This window comes from Antedon mediterranea, chromosome 2, assembly GCF_964355755.1.
Source record: "Antedon mediterranea chromosome 2, ecAntMedi1.1, whole genome shotgun sequence".
Classification (NCBI taxonomy): domain Eukaryota; kingdom Metazoa; phylum Echinodermata; class Crinoidea; order Comatulida; family Antedonidae; genus Antedon; species Antedon mediterranea.
Genome location: NC_092671.1, coordinates 9393630 through 9416304, shown reverse-complemented (window position 1 = coordinate 9416304; position 22675 = coordinate 9393630). Strand labels below are relative to the sequence as shown.

The following is a 22675-nucleotide window of genomic DNA, read 5'->3' as shown; positions in this document are numbered from 1 at the left end:
CTACTAGTTTAATTTAAAGGATTCTCAGCCCATTATTATATAATATTCTTAAGTATTTTTTTAAGTGATATACTTGCCTGTTATGTTACCACTGACAGTTCCAGACAACGGCATGTACCAATTGTAGTGGATATTTTCGGTGTTGTTGCCACAGTTTTGACAAACAGCTTTCACCACAAGCCGGTGAGATGGGCTAGTTTTGTACTTACAATTCTGAATGCATCTAAAAAAATGGAATTATGTACAGCTGATGAGAAGATGTAAGTATCTCACCCAGCCTAAATCTATACCACCTAAGCTAAATTATATTTTAAAACATTAAATTTAGCTTAATTGTCTTTTATATTCCTTCTAGTAGATTCTTTAAAATATATTTACCACCCTTAATTATTTGTTACCTTTAAGCTAACAAGTTTGAAAATAAAATTACATAATTTCCATAGTAGGTATATTGCCATTAATGAGTGTAACCTTCTGCTCAAATGTTGCACTTTTTCGTCCCTCCTTGGTAACATTGATTGAGAATATATAGAAATCAGTTTGAATGAGACTGTTCATGGGGATAGTTTGCACCAATATTCCTTGTACTAAGCCATCATGCCCTTCTCGATAGCAACCGTTACCTATGGAAAGGAGAGGCCATTGTTATATATGCGTTTTTATGTTATATTTGAGTATAAATCAAAAACTAGGTAGATAGGAGGTGATGTGTATGGATCTGAAAGTGAATGGTTGAAAAGATGGATGTGTGAAAAGATATGAAAAGAACATACACCATATCCTACCTGATGATATCTCATTTAGAAGTCTGCACGACCATGAAATGCCGAGCTCTTGATCCCAGGGCAAATTAGTTCCCAAGCCTTCAGCTATAGCATCACTACTTCTGGTGATATTAATTGCATCAGGATCATAAGATAAAGATGCATTCAAAACCAAGCTTTCATTCCTGCTAAGCGTAACAAAATGTCCACCAGAGAGTTTCGCAACAAGCTTTGAAGGAACCACCTCTAAGTATGTATGATTAGAATTGCTGACATGTGCTTGGTTGTCCATGGTAACAGTAAGTTGGATAATGTAGCCACCATAATCAAGAACTGCCTTTGGGAGTATAAGCTGGGCTTGATCAAGCAAGACATCGTTTGGTAGAGGGTACCTACTTAAGTCATCGATTGGCAGTGGTTCTCGATTAAAGAACTCAAGGACATAAACAGACCAATTAATGGTGACAGAAATGGTTTTCTGGCAGAAGACGGAAATGTCTGAAAACAAAATGATGCTGAAACTTTTTCTTATTGTCAAAGGATTACTGAAGTTTTTGCTGCCACCAAGTATGATGACTTTTGGTAGCTGACATGGTTCTTTAGTGATTGGTAAATATGTTGTCGCAAATGAAGATGATGCAAAGTTGAATCCAAAAACATCAATCTTGTAGTTATTAGTGGAGTTAAAAGTAAGATTAAGAGTCGTCACAGCATGTGTGAAAGGATCAAATGGAAGGAATAAATTATCGTCTATGATTTCCAAAGCTTCTTCGATGGAATTTTGATCCGATAATGGAGTTTCCAGATAATAAGTCATGTTTATCTCATTCGGCACATCCAGAATATACGTTGCTGATGTACCAGCCTGTGCAACAAAGACAACAACTGTGATTGGTTGATATTCAGGTGTAGGGCCACTATGTGCAAGAAATAACCCAACCACAGCCTTCTGAATAAAAATGTCTGTAGTGCATTCTATTGATCCAAAAATGTTTCTGGAATACAATCTGACTGAGTAGCTTTTAGCAGTATTGTATTTATGTGGAGTGTATAAATCATTTGTGAAAAGAACTCCACCATCTCCAAATCTCCATCCGTATCTAAGTCCAGTACCATGCGTGTGATTAGCAGATAACACTACTGGATGTTTTATAGGGAAGTAGTTATTTGCAGGACCACCGCCACGAATTTCATTACCTCTTCTATCTACGTAATATGTGACAATGTCACAGCCTTCAAGTGGTTCTTGTGTCTGAACAGTCAGGGTTACAACTTGCTCACTGGCCAGGTTGTACACAGTACCAGTAACTGTGTATATCCCAGGAATATAATTATGTTTTATACTTAAGATTTCCTCTTTGGTATTTTCAGTTGCGGACGATTCATCAACTTGACACTGCAATTCAAAGTTTGGGAGCGACGCGTCTGAGCAATCAATAGATGTCTTTCGAAGAGTAGAAATATAGGGAATGCCATCCAAAGCAGTTGAATAAATTTCTGATCCATCACCGAAATCAATTGCAAGTGTTGCGTTGGTGGGTAAAGTTTTAAAATACTTGTTCCATTGCATGTCAATGATAATTGTACCGTTAGGGTATTCGACCTTACTGTCTTTGGTACTGATACTGAATCCATGGATTTTGTTCTGAACTGCGATTAAAATTGGCGTACTTGTAAACTCGTTAAAATGATTTGATGCAATGACATGCATAGCATAAAATCCAACTTGAGAATAAAAATGGGAACGGGAATCAGACAATGAACCTGATGATTCATTTAAATGTGTTTCAACAACATAATTTGTTCCAAAATGCCATTGAAACGTCACATTTGTTCCAGTTTCTAAGGATACAAAACAGGTGACAATTGAACCTACAGTGACATAAGGAGGGTCAGCCCAAAATTCTAAGCCTGTCATACGGTTTTGAACGTACAGTTGTTTGGTAAGGAACAACTTCTCTGTGACCCTGTTATCTGCTGTAATGGTTAAATCAACCCATCCTGATTGGTTGATGGCTACTGATGGTATAACACTAAACCCATTTATACCATTGATGTACGCCGAAAAAACCAACCCTGCATATAAAATATCTGAAGACACGTCTGTGCCTGTTTCAATAGTGAAATTCACCAAGAAGTCTTGCCCATATTCTATTACAGGAGTGACGTTATATGCCAGCCCTGTGATTGGCTCTTGAACATGAATATGTTTATAGACTTCTACAGGTGGATAAACATAATTACTACAGTTCAATAGTACGTCATACTCATTTACTGTATCATACGTGTGAATCACTGGTTCGTAGTACATGGTACGATCTATAACATACGTTGAACCATCACCAAAATCCCATGTACAGTTGAACATATTTCCGCTTGACTTTTCCAAATAAAAGAACATTGGCGTACCAACAATGACTGCATCATCAGAATGAATTCCCAAGTCTTGAATCATCTGTGGTATCGGTGGCAAGAAAACCATGTATGTTTCGTTTGCAGACACAACACTAACGCTCAGATGGTTAGTTGCAAAAACAGTCACAACATGCGGACCGAGCTCAATAAACTTATGCTTGCAGAATAGTCTAGTTGTCACAATTGGTGCTGAACCATCATGATAATCGCACGTATACTCTACGTTTGTTCCTTGTTCGATGGTGATCTTAATCAAGGCCGATCTGTCTGTATGTATGCTGCTGTTGCCTTGAATATAAGCTGCAAGACCATCTATTGGATGTTCTACATGAGCCATTGTGCTAACAGTATAACCATTTAGCCTGTTTGATGCTGTTACTGTAATATTGTATGATCCTGGTTGTTGGTAACGATAATACATTGAATATGAGTTACCTACTTCAATTTGTAGAAAATCATCTTCCACACCATCTCCTTCAAATGCAAAAATATAATGAAAAGTTAGTGTTTGATCATAAGCATTATGTTACAGACAATGGCTTGTTAACATGCAGAAGTTATGAAGAAGATGTCCACCAACACCTTTGATCATTTGAAAACTACATTTATTTTTATCTTGAGCAAGTTATTGTTGGAGGTTTTACATTTTCTCTTTTTTTAATTGAATTAATATTTATTTGCTTAATCAGAGACCCTTCAAACAGGTTTATATATAGTATATACCATAGGTTATATCAAGTTATTAGTAAACTTTTCTGTTCAAAACCTGCCACTTAACTACACAGCGATCGAGGAAAAAAATATAAAAAACATAATTATGTGCATGTACTAATCTTTTACCCAACACCTGAATGTCAAATGGAGAGTCGTAAAAACAAAATTCTTATATCAATATGATATTAAGCAAGAAAACAAAAAGCTAACCTAAATTAATCTTGAATTCGACATCAGTTCCATACTCAATGGCCCATGATATGATGGTTAAGTTACCAGGGGTGACCGGCATAACATCATGAAGTAATGTTAGACCCACTACATGCTCTTGTGTGTATAGCTCTTGAGTGACAGACAACTTACTTACTAGATTTGTTGCCGTAAGGGTAACATCATATTTTCCTGAAAAATATAAGTTTTACTCTTGTTTATAATTTATTCATTTTTTCACAAACCTACAGAAGGTTTGCTATTCTTTGCAAAATGGAAGCAGCTCATATTAAAGATCACGGGTGGGAGGGTCGATTGTTCAGCCTTGTTGTTATTATATGTACCGCTTTCAACCAATAACTAGAAATTAAAATGTTTGATCCATGATTGATTGAATTGATTGAATTTATTTGATGCTCAACATTAAAATAACAAACATACAAAAGACAAAATAACGAGCATCAGGAACACCCATTAGGCCGGAAAAACCAGCCCATTTCCAATGGGGTCCAAATTGCACATAACAAACAAGAGAAAATACAACATTTATAAAAACTATATATATATATATATATATATACATTAAAATAAAGCCCATAACATAATAGTCCATGTAAATCAAGGTGAATGGGGCCATGCTTCTTACCTGCATCTCTGTAAATGTATTGATGTTGAAATTGTGTTGTTGTGTAGCGAAGTCCATCGCCATAATCCCACTCCAGTAACACATCATGGCTGTCTCCAGCAAATGGCAGTAAAGTAAAATTGAATATATTCCCTGCAGTAAGATAGAATGAAGAAACAATTAATGGCTAAGGGTATCATAAAGCTACAATAATGTCTTGAGTACCAATCCAGTATAAAGTGTTAATGGTTTTATTTCTTCCACCGCACTGTTTTAAGCTCTGTCTTACACTATCAAACTAGTTTTACAAAAAAGTGTGATGTGCCCAACTATGGTAGTGATGCCCAAATATGGTAGTGGTATGAAATCATCATGTCCATATATGGGCACAGTGTAGACAGAGCTTTAGATGGATGAGAGGTTCAACTAGAATACAACCTGATGCCACAATACTACTGTACTAACAGATTACATTCTGTAGAGTTTAATCATTGATTTCAAGAAGGTACACTATGCATTGTTATAAAGTATACTGTATACTACAAACCAGAGAGTAACTCCAACACAATCAATATTCACATCAACCCAATCAGATACATCAGTTTGAAGCCATACCCAGTATGCAGTCACACACAACTACACCTGCATTGTTGCATTTTGAGAATTTTTTTTTCCTTGTGTACTGTACACAACAATTTATGGAGTCCTGTTACCTCAGATGTTTTTATGGCAAATATTCCTACCTTTTACTGATACAGTGGGTGTAAATTCTAACTCTACAATGGCTTCTTGAACAACAACGGATCTGCTATTTACACTATTGCCCCATGGATTTTCTATAAAACATGTAATGTTGAATGTACCCTCTGTTGCATAGGTGTGACTACCTGCAAGATAAGATGGTTAGACCTTATTAAATGTCTTACACAATTCCTCCAATTAAATAAACACATGTCATGTGTTGTTAATATACAAAACACATAGGCAAATCCAAGTACACTAATTAGAAAATTACAATGCAAAATATTAGGAAATGAGGTTTAAGTATAGCACTTCACAATTTTTAGGCCAGGCCAGGCCACACATATTTCACAATCCGTCATTGAAATGCACTTACTAGTATAATCCGAATCCATCCCATCAAAGTTTCCTTTAAACGGTCCATCAGCACTACCATCGCCCCAGTCAAAGGTGATCAAAACACTGCTACCTTTTATTGCAGTGCATTTACAGTCCAGCGACTGTGCCCTCACATGAGGTGTAACAACATGCATGTATGTAGCTAAAAACAAAAATAATGTATAATACACTGCAGAGAAAACATTTTGGTATGTGGTAAAATGGTTAGGGATTTAAAATGGCATGTGATACCTGTATGTGCCTTCTTGTTTGCATCTTTAAGTAAGATAATTAACTGGGGGTATTCTCTTTTGGAAGGGATGAACAAATATTTAAGTGGGGGAATAACCTCAGAGCACCTCTATCTTTCCTTAAGAGTCTCTTTAACTACTCACCTTCAATAATGGTATCAATTTGAACAGAAGTTGTTCCAACCACTGAACTCACGCCGTTATATGCAGTAACAGCCACGGTGAATATGCCCGGTACTATATAAATATGAACAACAGTGCTGCTGTTGGTAACATTTATACCGTTACCATCACCAAAGTCATAAGTATACCAAATCTTGTTACCGGTGTCAGTAGAGACTGTTACCTCAACCACCCTATGCACCATGTTATCATCGCATGCCACTTGTGTGTTGGTAACGCGTTCCTGGACTTCTACCGGCACATGTTTTGACAACATCCAAGACACAACGTTTGATACATTCACTTGTACACTATAGTAGTTGGCCATGTTATACACATGTTTAGTATCTGATCTTTGAGTTGTATCACCAAATTGGTCACCATAAAACCAGTCAAACTTGACATCATTGCCTCTGGTCCAGGTGACAACGTAATCAATATCATCGCTCGTTGCAAGAACCTCTGTTTTATTATACAAGACAACTCCTTCCACAGGATCCTGTACAATAATAGACTTTGTATCTTTCACTAATGGATAATTCTTAATAGTGCATGTGACAGGGTAGACACCATAAGTAGTGTAGTTGTGATACATAACACCAGTATCAAACACGACAGCAGTTGAATCATCACCAAAATCCCAATGGAATTCAAGACCTTCTCCAGAATGCCATGTAACTCTGCAGAACATCAGAACCGGAATATCACTTGTGCCATAATCCGGAATTTCTACATAGTTTGGCTTCTCAGCTGTCACTTTAAATGAATGATCTAAAATACTGGCTATGTTGTCAGATCGAATGGAAACTGTATATGTTCCAGGACTTTCATAGTAATGGCTATACATTGTTTCTAACTTCCAGTCTCCGGAGCCTTGGCCGTCACCATAGTCCCAGATATACTGAACAACATTCCCAGACGTTATAGCTGAGCTGAAGTTGAACCAACAACCAGCCAGAACAAGATTCCAATCTTGTGTTGTGTTATCATTAGGATACAACTCAATACTGCCATTTAGACCCAAGATTCTATACCTTGCAATAGTGAGAAGAGTCACATGTTGAGAACTGATGTTGTTATAAGATTTCACTAATATCGTGTAATTGCCAATTTCATCAAAATGGTATGACTGACTGTCTGGAATCTTAGCGTTTGGTTTATCAACGATGTCCGTAGTTAGATAAGGAGCACTTAGGATTTCTGTCCCATTGGGAAAGAACCATCTAAATCTTGCAAATGTACCTTGCGTTATTTCTACCTTCATTGGGTACAGCGCATCGGTACAAGCGTAGTAGATACCCAGATTGCGGGTGAAGTCCAAGCCTTCAATGCTTAAAATACGATACTGCGATGCCACTCTTCTTGATGGTGCTTTTATAACATTTCCAAGCCTGTTGTTAAATTCAACATCTACAGTAAACATCCCTGATTTACTAAAGCTGTGTTGTATCCATGTTCTTGTCATTTTTGACATATGTGCTCGTAAATAAAAACTACCGTAATATATCTGAAATGTATCGGTGTAATATTCGTCTTGTTGCACCAGCAAAGGCTTCTCAACAAAGAAGAAACGTTTTAATGCATCAGAAGAATGTGCTATTTTTCCTATTAGTGGGTATGCTGCTTTTGGGTAGTAGTCTGGGAACTTCTGTTGGTACGTTGTAAAGCCTAAAACATCATGTGGTTTTAAAGAGATCCTTTCAGTATCTTGTACAGTAAATATGTTATAACCTTCCATTAGATAAACAATTTTTGAGCCGACAAGTTTATACGAAATAATATTACTGCTGTCATCAGGTCCAGTGTCAATACAGTCTCCAAAGGTGTACGAGTAATTATACCAAATATGTGTAGTAGTTTGATTGCAACCATAGGAACTATTCTCTGAACTGTTACCTGCAGACACTGTCAAGTTACTGGTGATGTTACTAATTCTGGTCAGGTTACTTGATGTGCTTATGTTACCAAATGATTGGTTTTTATAAGTGCATGAGTTGTTCAGCAAAACCTCTGATTCATGATATATGTGGTCTTCTGTAAATGGCTGACAGGAACCTTTATTAACACAGAAGGCAGTGTCATTTTGACAGATACGTTCTGTGTCTGGAGGACATGGCCAGTAACGATTGATACAAGTGCGGTTGAACGTGCAGTACTTTTCTCCTGGTTTGCAAAGTGGCCTGAAAACCTGAGAAAATTCATTATTGAAATTAGTATTTATTTACTCCATTTTTTCCAGTAGAAACCTGACTAAGATTAAAAGGGCATCTCCAAGATCCAACAAAGTTGTTCCCTTAATCGGGTGTCCTCTGAAGAGAGGTTGGTCATAGTGTTAAAACATATATTGCCCCTTGTTTGCTTATGTGAAAGTGAAACAAATAACTGATCTCGGACACATTATACAATATTTCAATTCATAGATTGGTTGACAGACATAGTATAACAGACAGTATAACCATATTGAAAATTTAAAAAGGGTTTTGCCATGAAAATTCAGTAAACCAAATACAATCGGATATAATAATAAACACCGTCCACACACCTGCAAAAGAATCTGGCCTTCGCTGACAGCATACACTTCCCAAGCTTCAAGTTTACCGTCCTGTTCAATTTCTAAATATGGTATGATGTATACACCACGAAAATCATATGCTGGCTCAACTGATGTTATGTTTCTCTGCACAAAGTCTCCAATAATAAAACGTTGTGCATCTTTATTAAAAAAATTGGAGCACAAAATATCAGATATTAATTGATAGTAAAAATTGAAAGCAAGGATGAATAGTTACAGAATTCTAGTGGTACATCAATACAAATATATTTAATTTTGTACTTAGGGTTACGTTAACGATGTTTATAATTCATCTCAAAATGTCTGTCAACTGAAAAGAATCACCTACTGTCACTAACTTTGTGTTTTTTTTTACATTAAATTACAGAAAAAATAATTACCTGCGACATCCATGGTTGCTGTATTGGTATCATCATTGAAATTCCATGTTGCCTCCAAACTAGTACCTTGACCGACATTGCTGAAACAGGTGAACGGATGGTCAACTTCCACAAATGGGTCACAGGTGGTGGACAGATCTAAAAGAAAAAGGAGTATTTGACAAAGGGCAAATATTATTATAGAGAATTTTGTAATGGTTAATTGTGTGTGTTTAATTTTTTGCAAGTTTAAATGAATGTACTCATTGTAGTAATAATGGACAACTGATTCAAAATGCTTCAACAAACCTGAAATAGGTGCCTCGACAAAAACTTCCCTTCGAGCTTCCAGAGGTCCTGAATCAGTATTCCATACCCATGTTAACACAAGATACACATTCACTTGAACATAGATGTGTGGCTGGGGTTCTGGCATAGTGGCTGTCACACCAGTTGTATCGCCAAAGTCAAAGGCATAGAACGATCCTTCTGTACCATCTCCTAAGGTGATTAATATATCACTTGGCTGAAATACTTCAAGATAACCTAAAGCAACATTGAAATAAATAGGATAATAATCCATGAAAATAGTATTGAAAAACAGAAATATAGCTTTAAATATAATATAATTAATAGGTGAATTTTATGCGTAGCCTAGATTTAACATCTCTGTTGTTTATTATACTTATTTCTAAACAACTGTTCTGCTTCACTGTAGAAAAATATGTGAGGTTATTATAATTGGTTTATATTGTATCAACATAATATGAGTTTAAAACCAGATATTTTAAGGTGATTGACGACAACAACAGCCTACAGTAGTAAGAGGTTTCTTTATGGTGTGGGTATGCTGTAACTAAAATGAACTTGAATAAAGCAAGGCTTATTTAATTAGCTAACCTGGATCAGAAATTGCAAAATCTTTTATCGCTGTTGCTGTTGAATAAACAGTACCAAAACCAGGCCCTCCACAAAATGACACCTGGTCTCCTGAACACCTGTAAATGCAACCTGATTGTGAGCCATTGCTGTGCTTTCCTACGCTATCACTGCACAAACACAAGTAGCCTTCCTGTAAAGCTGCATGTGCAAAATCCATGGACTTGCAGAGGGCTGTACAAAGATGCGGTTCGGCCTGATCATAACTGAGGTCACCACCTGCTACATTAAATTCTCTGTCATTTGGGTTCTCTCTAAAACAACCTTCATAAGAACCTTTGGAAACAAAATATTGTACAAATATATATAAACAAAGAAATACCAACCACACATACCAGATATTGACTATAGGCCTAGCTAGACCTATTATAAATTACGCCCCACAATTCACTAACTTCCTAAACTCGTCGGCTAGCCTAGCTAGCTAGCTAGCTAGTACTACTTTTTTAAGCCTAACTAAAGGCTATAGTATAGGCAAGCCTACTACTTGTTGTAAACTTTACTAGATAGTAGCCTAGCCTAGTTAGGCCTGGCCCTACCTACTAGTACTACTACTAGGCTCTATAGGCCTGGTATACTAGCTTAGGCCTGCCCTAGCCTCTAGGCCTAGATAGCTAGCTACTTATATTAGCCGTACTTACTTATAAAGGCTTAGGCCTAGTTAGCTTTAGTAGTAGGCCTTTTTAGAGGTCCGCCCTAGCCTAGGCCTATACTATAGCCTTTAGTAATAGTAGGCAGCCTAGTAGGTAGGGCCCTAGCCTGCCTGAAAGAAGGCCTTTCTAGGTCTAATTACAGAACTAACTAGCCTAGGCCGCTAGGCCTAACCTAGCCTAGCTAGGTCGCCTAGGCCTAGTCCGGCCCTATAGGTCTAGGTTAGGCCTAGGCCCTTTTAGCTAGGCCTAGGCCTACTACCTAGCTAGGCCTAGGCCTAGCTCCTAACTAGGCCTAGGCCCCTAGGGCCTAGGCCTATAAATTAATTAATTGTAGCTAAGTTTACTCACCAAATACCGTTAATAACTGAAAAAATGCAATAAAAAATAAAAGAGTCTTCATTAGATTAATTATTACTTGAAAGTAACAGCAAGCGCTGTATCACTAATTATTAAAACAAAAAATCACTCTTTCTTTTTGTCACTGTGTAACCCAGCCGCATGTTCCTGCAGAGTTTGTATTTGGCGCGATGGATGGCCGGTTACTCACACGGACGGCACGCGCATAGCAAATTTTTCAAGACATGTGACCTTTTTGTTGTTTTTTACGCTTGAGTGATTCTTCAACAAAAAAGGTTTGCAAAAGCAAAAGCGGCATGTTTAATATTTATTTTATTTGTTTACCTTACTTATTAATGTGTGTATATCACGGTAGTATAATTAATTAATGTTCTCTTTATATTATAGGATTTATAATTTTAGAAATACATTACTTATTTATATAATAAAGCTCTACTACTAGAGGCTAGGCCTAGGCCGGGTAGCTGTCACTGCACTGCTGGTCAGAGACTGAGTAAGACGACGTTGTTTCCTTTGTAGTGTCTGACCTTTCTTGCCTTGCTTGTGGCTACTCTGTAGCTTGATAGGTACAGTAGTTATTATTATCGGTAGGGTAGGTTATCTGAATCTAGGTAAAACTGAGATTGAGTCGAGAAAGAAGGGAAAGAGTTTTATTTTTAGTATATATGTTTTAAATCGAATATTAATTTTAAAGGCAGGCAATTCAATTTCTAGAATTATTTAAACGTTCTTGCTTCCAAATTATAATCACCATAATGTAACCTAATTAATAATATTAATAACCAATGCCATGTGATACAAGATAAACCATTAGCAAAGATATTTGTATTTGTTTTAATTTGAATGAAAATCCTTGTGCAATTTCAAATTTCGCAAGAAAATCCTTGTTGGCCAAGTTCTTCAAATTGCACATAAACATCAATAGATACATACACAATATTTGTATGCAGTTATACTGTACAGTAGGCCTAGACCACAAAACATAAGACCACCAACACAATAAGTTACACACAACTTAATATGTCATTTCCCATTTCCTCAATTCACAGTTTTATAATGTCCTACTGTATTTAAACAAAAAGCACATTGTACGTCTAACTTTATTTATTGTTAAATTGTTATTGTATTTTAGAATGGATGATTAGAACCACTGTAAACGCACAATATGGTAAGTAAAATTAAAGTGGTCAATGTAATAGTTTTTTTATAATTGATTTATTTCGGTATACTTTATAAAAACATACAGCACAACGGTTGTTAACAAATATAGAAAAACAAACAAAAATTAAACCGTTCAGAACAAATACAAAGACAATATTAGCCAATCATTCAGGGCATCCACTTTTGGGCAAATTCTAATACGGCAGAATTACACGCAACGCAATTTTATTTAGGCAGAAAAATATTTTTAATGAAAGTTGGCACAGAGAGTTGACCTAGGAACAAGTTAGATCATGTGAAGTCACTGTATGCATGCAAGAAGTTAGGACTTGGTTCTCCTCGGTCTCCTCGACACAGTTTTGGTTGTTTCTAGGTCGAGACGATGACCTACGACACAATCACGTGTAAATCCCGGGCACCATAATTTACTCCAAATTGTAGTTAATATTTTGTTTTTCTTCTGCATCTTTAGGCTTTGTTTGGCTTTCAGTTAGTTGCCACATTCATTGCTGTGACAGCCCTACAGAAGCTCAATGCTTACTTCTCATTAGCTCAATGGCTAATCGCAAGAGGGTAAATATTATACTGTTGTGTTTTACTCTATGATTACCATATTTGGTGTTTAAAGCAACTCACGAATCATATTTTTTTTCATTTGTTTTCCTCATAAAGTAGATATTCTACTGTATGCTATTCAAATAGAAAACATTTTTTTTTTTTCTACTTATGTTTATTATTCATAAAATGTTTTACCACTAAATTAAATTATATGTAAATAATCAACTGTAGGTTCATCATTTATGTTATAAAGAAGGATGTTATTTAATTTTCAAAATATATTCATGTTGAATGTTGTTTTTTTTACACTAGAAACTTGACATGGTATAAGTTACAAAGTGAGCAAGACATTCGTAGCCAGATAAAACCAGAAAATGGGAAGAATTACCGTAAAGGAAGGTATGTTTGAAATTGTATCGTCAGTGACAATAATTTTACTATAAAGCTGGTATATCACTTCCCAAGCTACTGTTTTTATTTGAGAGAAAAGTTATAAAACTCAACACTGCCCAGACAAATGCACAGTTCTATCAAATTTTAACTAAATATTTTACGCATAGAATGTGTCTGAAAACTGGCAGGTGAAACCCAGTCTATGCCTATTGTATGCCTAAGCTTCAATTCTGTTGTTTTTGTTGTTACTTGTCCTGACAAACTGTCCTCATTATTGAGTACATTAGGACATCATTTATGGTTTCAGTTGACATATGAATGATTGCCTTTGTGTGTGAAAGAGAGTCTATATAGTGTAATATGATCACAAAGCAAGATCACATTTAAATAATGACGTGTATATTTTATTCAGGAAGGGAGAAGCTAAAAAAGAATCTTTGACAGTACCTAGGGGCCTGGACGTGCAACTCATCCCAAGGCCTGTCCTGGAGGTCCATGTGATCCCACTGAGATACTACACCGAACTGCAATGGATGGTGGATTTCACATTTGTAGCAGCTTTTATATACTCTGTTACAGCTGGTTATTATGCTTATTACGACCCTTTGACGGAGTTTAATCTCAGCTTAATATGGGTGCTAGTTGTACAGGTGTTTGCCTTGTATCCTTTTGTTAATTTGTCATTCAGTGCCCATTATGTAATCATGTATTATAACACACCTGATTGTATTCTTGCACCGCCGATAGATAAATTGTGCAGTCAATTTTTCAACGAATGAAATAGTCTCTCTATTCAACTCATAAACACTAATTATTTATATACAATTGACCCTCACCCGAATTTTTGACATATTGACTATAATAATGTTACAGACTTCGTAACATTAATGTACTATTGTTTGTTCCTTTAACTTGACTTACCAGAAAATATTTGTTTTCTCTGTTAAAATTGTACTTTGCTACAGAGGAGAAGGGAGAATTGTGGATGTGCTTAGCTAGTGGTTTGTGCTTTTTGCTCATTGCCATGGCAATGATGCTCATAGGAGACGATAAATTAGATTTTAGGTTAGATGAAGGTGAGATGGTTTTTCTTTTCTGAAAGGGAAAGTAACCCTATTTTTATAACATGAAAAATTTCCCACTTGAGAAATTCAAATTTGGTGGGTAAGAACCAGCTTACTTAGGGAAATACATTAACGGAATAGCCCTATACAATTATGAAATTTAAATATCATTTACAGGTAATACTTTGACCAATATTACTCTTTTTTATGCGTTTTACTGTCTATTTATCGCATATAACTGTTAACGACAGCCAAAACTTATTTTATTTTCTAGCACTCCAAAAAGTCTCTGAAGAATACGAGTTTCTACTAGAGAAGTACTTATCTGTAAAGCGTGGGCCAATATCTAAAGGTCTCATCAAACTTAGCTTAGCCTTCATATGTGGTATTATAGGAGCCATTCTCACGTTCCCAGGATTGAGAATAGCTAGGACACATCTTGATTCTCTTCGATATAGTGCTGATAGAACATTTTTACTGTGAGTTTCCTATTTGTATCATTGTGTAATTTATAGTACTGTAAAAAATACTAGCCTACATAAAAAATAATTTGCCAGAGACTTTAAATAAGATGACTTATGCTGGATACAATTATGATATGTTCTCATACTCTCTGTAGAAGTTGCTTGTTTATTTCATATATAATTATATATTTTTATTTTATATTTATGTTTTTTCAATTAATATTTCAGAGTACTGTTACATAGCAACTTTATACTACCAGTGTTTATCATTTTACTGTGGATCAAACCATTGGGTCGTGATTATATTCTTAGTAATTATGTTGGTCAGTTAATGAATGGTCAAGAAAAGCAAATGTAAGTATTAAGAAGTGAATAATGCTTGGTTCCCACTAGAGACGTGACAATAATGTAACACAACGTAAAGGGATTTAACCAATCACAATCGAAGGATTATTCAAACTGTTGCTTGTCATTGGTCAAATCGATTGCATTGCTTCTACATCCTTGTGTTGTGTCATTGTGGGAACCAAGCATAAATAACTGAAACTAGACAACCAATCACTACTTTTGTATGTTCATCCAATTTTTTTTCATTTATTCAGAATGAGTGATGCAGCATTTGAAAGAGGGCGCTTAGGTTTAGTTTGGTGTTTTTGCTTGATGCGTCTCATGTTTCTACCCACTCATCTCCAGTCCTACCTCAACATGGCTCAAGAACGACTCGATCAACTACGTAAAGAAGCTGGGAAAATAACATACCAGCAAATGCTTCTAATAGTGATGAGCGTGTTTCGATACTTGTGTGTGGTGGCTCTGCAATACTTGGCTCCAGTCATTGTAATATTTAGTTTGTCCCTTCTTCTAAATTCATCATGTAAGTACAGTTACTACTATTTTTATCTTGTAGATTCTGACATGACCTGAATTGGTCAGATTCAGACTTAAACGTGTGTTAAGAAGACTTGATTCACATGGAACCCTGTTGTGAACTGCGTGCTGTTTCTAGCATGACCATGTTGTGTTCATTGTTGACAATTTGTGCATGCATTGTCCAGCACCTCTTGCATGATCCTACTGTAGAATTGAATCAAAGTATATGACAGAGATTTTACAACCATTCAAACTTTTTTTCAGATGGTGCACTACAATTTCAAGAGCTTAAGGAGGCAGCTTCAACCTCCTTAGCTGATGGACATTCTTTATACCTGTTGTCGTACTCAATGATCTCATTTATGCTTTGGTGGGTTTGTTTTGCGTGGCTTTCTACTAGTCTTCTTGGTGTTGCGTATCACTCTATTTTATAAATTGCTGTTGTCTGCTTTATTTAAAGAGGTTTCCATGTTTTCTATGCACACTATTTCTATTGATGAGGTTAATACACCCGTTGTTGACCTTTGAATGTTTTAGAGAAAATTCTGGGATATAGGCATAATGGCTTTGACAGATTGTTGTGCGATACTGTGCGTAATAACCGAGTGGGTTTTTTATTGTTTGATGTGAAATTTTAATTAAATAAAAGTTGAAAATGTTCTTATTTTATTGTCAATTGAAATTATGAAAATACAGTACTGTTCTATAAATTAGAAATATTATTGTAATCTAAGTGATTGAGTACGAAGAAACATTTAGACGACCATTCCTTAAGCTCTGTCTACAATATCAAATTTTGTGACAAGAATGTGATGTGCCAGCATATGGACAGACTTGATGATGTCATATCACTACCATATTTGGGTACATCACTACCATACTTTTTTGGTCAAACTAGTTTGATAGTGTAGACAGAACTTTAGTTTGTAGTGACACTTATTTGAGTATTAAAACCCATTCTATAGCAATGTTACAGACCTCAATATTTAGAAAAAACAATTGATAATTTTCACAGCATGTAAGATTTATTCAAAAATGACTACTGTTCACAGTTAATAAATATTTACAAGTTTTAAAAATACGTATTTTAACACAATGTTATTGTACACATGTTCATTTTGGTCTCGGCTTAAATAAACCATATTCATGTGACAAGGTAGATTGACCACAGCTACTACCAGTAGACTTTTATAAACATTGTATAGATTACTATGTTCTGCTAGGCACCGATGATGAGCGAACAGAGTGGCGACTTGCTTGAGCATGCCCAATAGTTTGCTGCAATAGAAATAAATACAATTAATTTGTAGCTTTGAATTCTATATTAAATACCTATATTGTAGAATTTTGATAAATACTATCATGGGGCGCATCTTCCACATGCCCACCCATCATATAACCATAAATTATTTGCATCCAAACATAATGTAATTGAAATCAACACAGCACAACATTTATTCAATTCTGAATGTTAAATATTCTTTATGAATGTTATTATTCATACAATTTTTTTTATACCTATACCCCTATCTATGTGAACATTTCTGGAATGTATACTCTATGTAATTTTTAGTTTGTACCTTCTTCTAAATTCATCATTTAAGTATTGTTACTACTATAATATACATTTTTTCTTTCTGACACGATCAGAATTTGTCACATTCAGACTTGAAGGTGTGTTTAAGAGGACTTATTTATTTATTACATATTTTGTGTTTATACCTATACCCCTTTCTGTGACAATTTCTGGAATGTCTACATTATAAATAGTAATAGCTTTATAGAAAAGCAACATACACGATAGCTCTTACCTGGCTTATGGGGGTGTGTCTTTCAACAACAACTGACGCTTTGGTTGGCGCTAATCCAGCCCGTGAGATTGAATCTTTACCGGTTACCCTTGTAATCAAGGAACGAGATTTTGATCCAGGCTTTGATGTCAAACCAGATTTCCCCTAAAATAAATAGGATTAAGGTATTTCAGTGTTGTAATGGATACAACAATGATTAACAAATACACTTGTTCAAATACGTTCACCTATTCTTGATCTGACTGTAAAACTCTGTCCATACTATCAAACCAGTGTGATGTGCCCAAATATGGTAGTGATATGATATCATGTCCATATATGGGCACATCACATTTTTTTGTCACAAAGTTTAATGGTGTAGACAGAGCTTAAAGAAAAATAATGTTACAATCACTGTCAAAGAAATAAAAAAAAACAGGAATGTTTTATAAAATCGATGCATTCAAGATAAATCATGACTTCAATATCGATCTATTATATATTTATGTAATCTATTTTTCTTACCCCTCTTACACCAGAAGCAGGATAATTATGAACCACTCTTTGTGCATTGGTAGGGTCAATTCCTCTATGTGATATTGAGTCAATTCTGTGCGTTGTTGGGTCAACAGGGTGTCGGCTTGCATGATTAGATACTGGTTGCTTATGGCTTCTTTCCTGCTCTCTTGCTGGTGGTTGCATTGCTGGATAGGGCATTTGTTGAGCTGTATCTCCATCTAATGAGGAAAATATTTTCTACAATGTATGTCACTGATAAACAATATGTATCATACTGTTAAATAATACTTTCATTCCATTTACATACAAAATTATATTGTAACAGCTATAATGGGGATATCTTCAGAACACAACAAAGTGTCCCCTTAATAGTTGTGTTCCCAGAGGTGAGCTGTGAAAACATAATATCCTCGTTTGTTTCACTGGAAAGTGTTCTCTTAACAGGCGTGTCCGCTGAATAGAGGTGTCCCAAACGAGATGTTCTGCTATATTACATATATGTTTCAGAATATATGTACCCCACAAAACAATGGAAATACAATGAAATTATTAGAGGCAATTAAAAATGTATTGGTTACCAATAATTTTCAGTACAAAACAGAATGTTACCTTCATCAGCCTGGTGAAACATTGACATAGCCTCCATGTTGAGGGCACACACACCACGCATGAACGCTTTCTTCATCGCTTCTTCGTAATGCTCCCGCTCAGCATGTAGTTTAGCAACCTCTTGTCTTGATGCTTCCAAAGCTTCATTCACCTTAATTAAATAAATAAAATACAGTGTTAAGCTCTGTCTACACTATCAAACTTTATGTGATGTGCCCATATATGGACATGATGATGTCATATCACACCATATTTGTCAAACTAGTTTGATAGTGTAGATTTTTGTCAATTTATAAACAGTAAAGCTCTGTCTACACTATCAAACTTTGTGATGTGCCCATATGGACATGATGTCATATCATTATTACCATATTTGGGCGCTTCACACTTTTTTTGTCACATAAAGTTTGATAGTGTAGACAGACCTTAAGAACAAAGAGTTTAAATTAAACACTAGATGATCAAGTGTAAATATTAAGAGTATTACCGATGCTACTCTAGCCTCATAATCATTGGTTAGCGTCATACAGACTTCCTGTGCTTTGGCTTGACATGCTTTCTCCACTCGTTGCTTCCATTTCGCCTCAATGATCCCTCTCCAGCCAGCCCAAACCTTCTGCATCAACTGTCGTTGGTGGTGTTTGTGGGCCAAGGATCCTGTGAATACCTAAACAGTTTTTGTTTTTAATGGATACAATAGGGATAATCATATTCTACTGCAGTTACTGCAGCAACTACTTTCTTTTTACTGCAGTAATGTATGATTTTTACTCGGGGTACCCGAGTCTAGTACTTACTCATTTTCTCCTTCTCTTCCTCCATCTGGACACTATTGAGTAAAAAGTGCGATTTTTAAAGTACTACTCCTCCCTTATTCGTTATAGTATTGAGCTGGGATTTGGCATGAACATACTACAGGGACATGTCCTCAAAGTTATAGAGCCGGATTTTTAATTTTTTGTTAATTAATTTGTTTAATTAAGAAGCCACAATGTGTGACACACACCACAGCGTTATGTAGTTATATGGTTATATGCGGATTCTTGGCGTAGTGGTTATCACGTTTGCTTAACACGCAGAAGGTACCTGGTTCGAGCCCGGACGAAACCTTTTTTTTTTTAATTTATGGTGAAAAGTACTGTATACGCAATATGATAATTATACAGAGTATATCTTATTTTTATTATTTTTTAAAATACTTATTTTGTGTAATCGGTAATTATCACTTTTACACATGTTTATTTTGCTTTGTGCTTATTACCATTTATTTGTAATTTAAATGGATTAAAAAACTTTCTGTAACCCACATTTTTAATGTAAGAGGTTTCGTAGTGTAGTGGTTGTCAAGTCTGCTTAACACGCAGAAGGTCCCGGTTCGAGCCCTGGCGAAACCTATTTTCTTTACTTTCTAACTGTATACGTCTGTATACAGCTTCTTTCGCTGTACCCCGAGTATTGCACATTCGTGCTTGTTAGTTTCATTTTAAATTGATATGCAGCAGTACCTGCAATATACAGTGAATACAATTAATAAACAAAAAAGGATGTGCTAAATACTGTAATTGCATTATACTGACAGTAATTGTAATTACTAAACAAAATTAGTTACTGCGATAATTCTAATTTTGACATGATCCCTTTTGAGTAACAAAATGCTGTACAACAGATGAATTGCTCTTTTATTTCTATGATTATTCTTCTCTATAATATCCCATTTGAGACTGTGGAAGAAACACACACCAAAAAGTATAATATTAATTTCTTAAAACCTACTTCCCGTCTATCTTCACTATGTCTTAGTTTCCATGAATTAAACTTCTTTAGCATCTCAAAACGTTGTTTTTGCTTCTGCATTGCATTGGTAAGGTTAGTGATGACACCATCTTTACGTTCCGTAGACTTTTGGTAAGTATGTATTAACTCCTGTAATCTGGACATCTCATCTTTTAATTGGTTTACCTCCTGAGCATGTCTGAAAAATTATCATTATCAGTGACCAATCAGAGAGCAGAATCATATTTTTGTATGCCATCCACAATTAGATTTGTATTGCCGGTTCTATATCCTAGGCATGCATACTATAAAATAATTTCTAAGATATTTATATAGGCCTACCTGTTTTTCTCAGACTGAATACTTTGCCGATGTTTGTGTAGAAGTTTTAATTTGGCTTGACTAAGCTCAGCCTGTAGAAAAAAAATTCAAAAATAGAGGCAGTGTTCAAAAGCCAACATATATTTGGCACCAATGTAATATCCTTTTGAAAAATAAATTAATAATTCAATGAATAATACACACCAAAACCTGGCGTTTAAGTCCAAGGCTCCAACCATCAAGCTCTGCCTCCATTCTTGCTAGATCTGGATCAATAGATGGGGTCCTAGGGGTACTAACAGCACTGTTAGAATCTGTAGAGCCAGGGGTGGCGACACTTTCCTCTTCTGTTGATAAATCCTGATTACCATTGGGGCTTGACCATGATGGTATTTGAGTAGAGGAATACCCATTATCTGCAAACATTACAGCAAAATATTAAGTAAAACTCAGACAAATTTATAAACAAATTACCAATAAATAACTACAACTTGCAGCACAGCATGGATGAAGTAAGCTTGTGTAAATAGAATAAACTGAATTGATGATCGTCTAGAGGTACTGACCAGTTTGCTTGTGTGCCGATGTTGAGGGACGTCCATGTGGGGTGCCTTCCATGTTTTGTTGTGTTCGATATTCTTTCAAAACTGGTGCTTTCCTGCTGGAATGGTCACTGTCCCCAGCAATGGTAGATGTTGAGCTGTGTTCTGAACTACCTAGATTTTTAAAACATATTTTTCTTTTTGAATTCACGAATCTCTCAAATTAATATTTATCTATAAAGACTGGGTTTCTGTTTTGTCATTACTTTAAGGATCTATGGTATTTATTTAGAGTTAGAAGGACATCTTTAGTTGCACTAATGCATTTTGTTGCATTCAATTATCAACATTAGGCTAATACAATTTGAATCATGATATTGGAAAGTTAAAATATCTTGTTCATTCTAATAACTGTACAATAAAAAACAATTATCAATGTGGTGAAATTCTGAACAATATGTTTTAAACGTTAAAGGCGTTTTCACCACTTACTTTCCGAATTCTCATCAACATACAATGCCGCATCATTGTCTTTCTTCTGAAAGGCATTCACCGCCTCTGCAATGGTCTTTGGCAGTTGGTCTGGGTTAAAATGTGGGGTAACAACAGCATATTTTAACAGTTCATGATATTCATCCATTAGGTCTTCAGAAACAGAGCTTCCAGCAGAATCAGAAGGAATAATTGGTGTCACACTATCTTCTTCAGTTGAAGACATCCTGTAAAATTTCTAAAACATAAAAAGTGAAAAGTTCCTTATTCGCTGTAAAATAGCAGTTTAAAATAACATTTGACTCTTCAATCCCGAACTAATAATCTGGGATTTCTAAAGAGTAAGACCCCCTCCTACCTAACCTAATCACAAGACCAACTCTACTGGATTTCTTTTACAAACATGATTAAATTGGCAATAATTCTGGCAATGGTAAGTTGTTTTGAATAATGTTTTGTTGATGAAAACATGGAGTACTCCGTGGATTGTGGAAATGATGAAATATCAATATTTATTAATTAAAACTAAATTATTAATATTAATTATTATTAATTAATTATATATTTAAAATTAATTAAATACCCTGGCATTATATATATATCAAATCATTTTTAATAATAAAATAAAAGACTTAATCTAGCTTAAAATGAATAGTAAATGACTAGGCCTACACCCACGCCGCCGCGCCGTGATCGAGTAACCAGCCGGCATATATACGGACGGATAGATAGCAGCCCCGCCCGGCGAATCATAAACTCACTCACTCGTCCTGTCCAGCCGGCCAGCCTACCTAGCCCTAGCCTAGCTTTGACTACGAACACCTGCTTTTGTTAGTTGAAACCGTCCAATTATTAGTTGTATAAAAACATTAATACTTTACAAAATACTCACAAATTATTAATTCTTTATAGAAACCCGTGATATTCAAAACAAAAGGATCACTTTTTCCGTCATCTGCAATGTTTTCAAATTTGCCAC

At 35.5% G+C, this 22675-nt stretch overlaps 3 protein-coding genes across 6 annotated transcripts in view; 1 reads left to right on the top strand and 2 right to left on the bottom strand.

Annotated features, from left to right (window-relative positions):
* LOC140039254 (polycystin-1-like) overlaps positions 1–11438 on the bottom strand; it is a 21001-nt gene extending 9563 nt beyond the window's left edge. Inside the window, exons 1-13 of the mRNA XM_072084857.1 lie at positions 11390–11438; positions 10092–10406; positions 9501–9737; positions 9213–9350; positions 8803–9023; positions 6243–8448; positions 5846–6010; positions 5472–5615; positions 4750–4881; positions 4104–4295; positions 786–3653; positions 431–623; positions 78–223 (exon numbers count right to left, since the gene is read on the bottom strand). Of these exons, the coding sequence (XP_071940958.1) occupies positions 78–223; positions 431–623; positions 786–3653; positions 4104–4295; positions 4750–4881; positions 5472–5615; positions 5846–6010; positions 6243–8448; positions 8803–9023; positions 9213–9350; positions 9501–9737; positions 10092–10406; positions 11390–11438 (7006 nt within the window). The remainder of the gene's footprint in view (positions 1–77; positions 224–430; positions 624–785; positions 3654–4103; positions 4296–4749; positions 4882–5471; positions 5616–5845; positions 6011–6242; positions 8449–8802; positions 9024–9212; positions 9351–9500; positions 9738–10091; positions 10407–11389) is intronic.
* LOC140040308 (transmembrane protein 161B-like) lies at positions 11398–16699 on the top strand. 4 transcript variants are annotated; one of them, XM_072086131.1, is made up of 10 exons: positions 11398–11415; positions 12273–12308; positions 12774–12874; positions 13172–13258; positions 13665–13913; positions 14177–14328; positions 14591–14795; positions 15009–15134; positions 15383–15654; positions 15915–16699. In XM_072086131.1, the coding sequence occupies exons 2-10, from the start codon at positions 12306–12308 to the stop codon at positions 16082–16084; spliced, it is 1365 nt and encodes a 454-aa protein (XP_071942232.1). In that variant the 5' UTR covers positions 11398–11415; positions 12273–12305; the 3' UTR covers positions 16085–16699. The 4 variants fall into 4 exon arrangements, with proteins under 4 accessions (XP_071942232.1, XP_071942233.1, XP_071942234.1 ...); XM_072086132.1 differs by having other exon boundaries at positions 11409–11434; XM_072086133.1 differs by lacking the exon at positions 11398–11415 and adding an exon at positions 11440–11491.
* On the bottom strand, positions 16654–22675 carry LOC140040307 (centrosomal protein POC5-like). Its single transcript, XM_072086129.1, has 11 exons — positions 22589–22675; positions 21697–21934; positions 21229–21378; positions 20867–21078; positions 20684–20754; positions 20342–20540; positions 19056–19235; positions 18569–18719; positions 17966–18177; positions 17462–17605; positions 16654–16928 (listed from the first exon to the last, which is right to left on the bottom strand). Exons 2-11 carry the CDS (start codon positions 21920–21922, stop codon positions 16860–16862), a joined length of 1614 nt encoding a protein of 537 aa, XP_071942230.1. The 5' UTR covers positions 21923–21934; positions 22589–22675; the 3' UTR covers positions 16654–16859.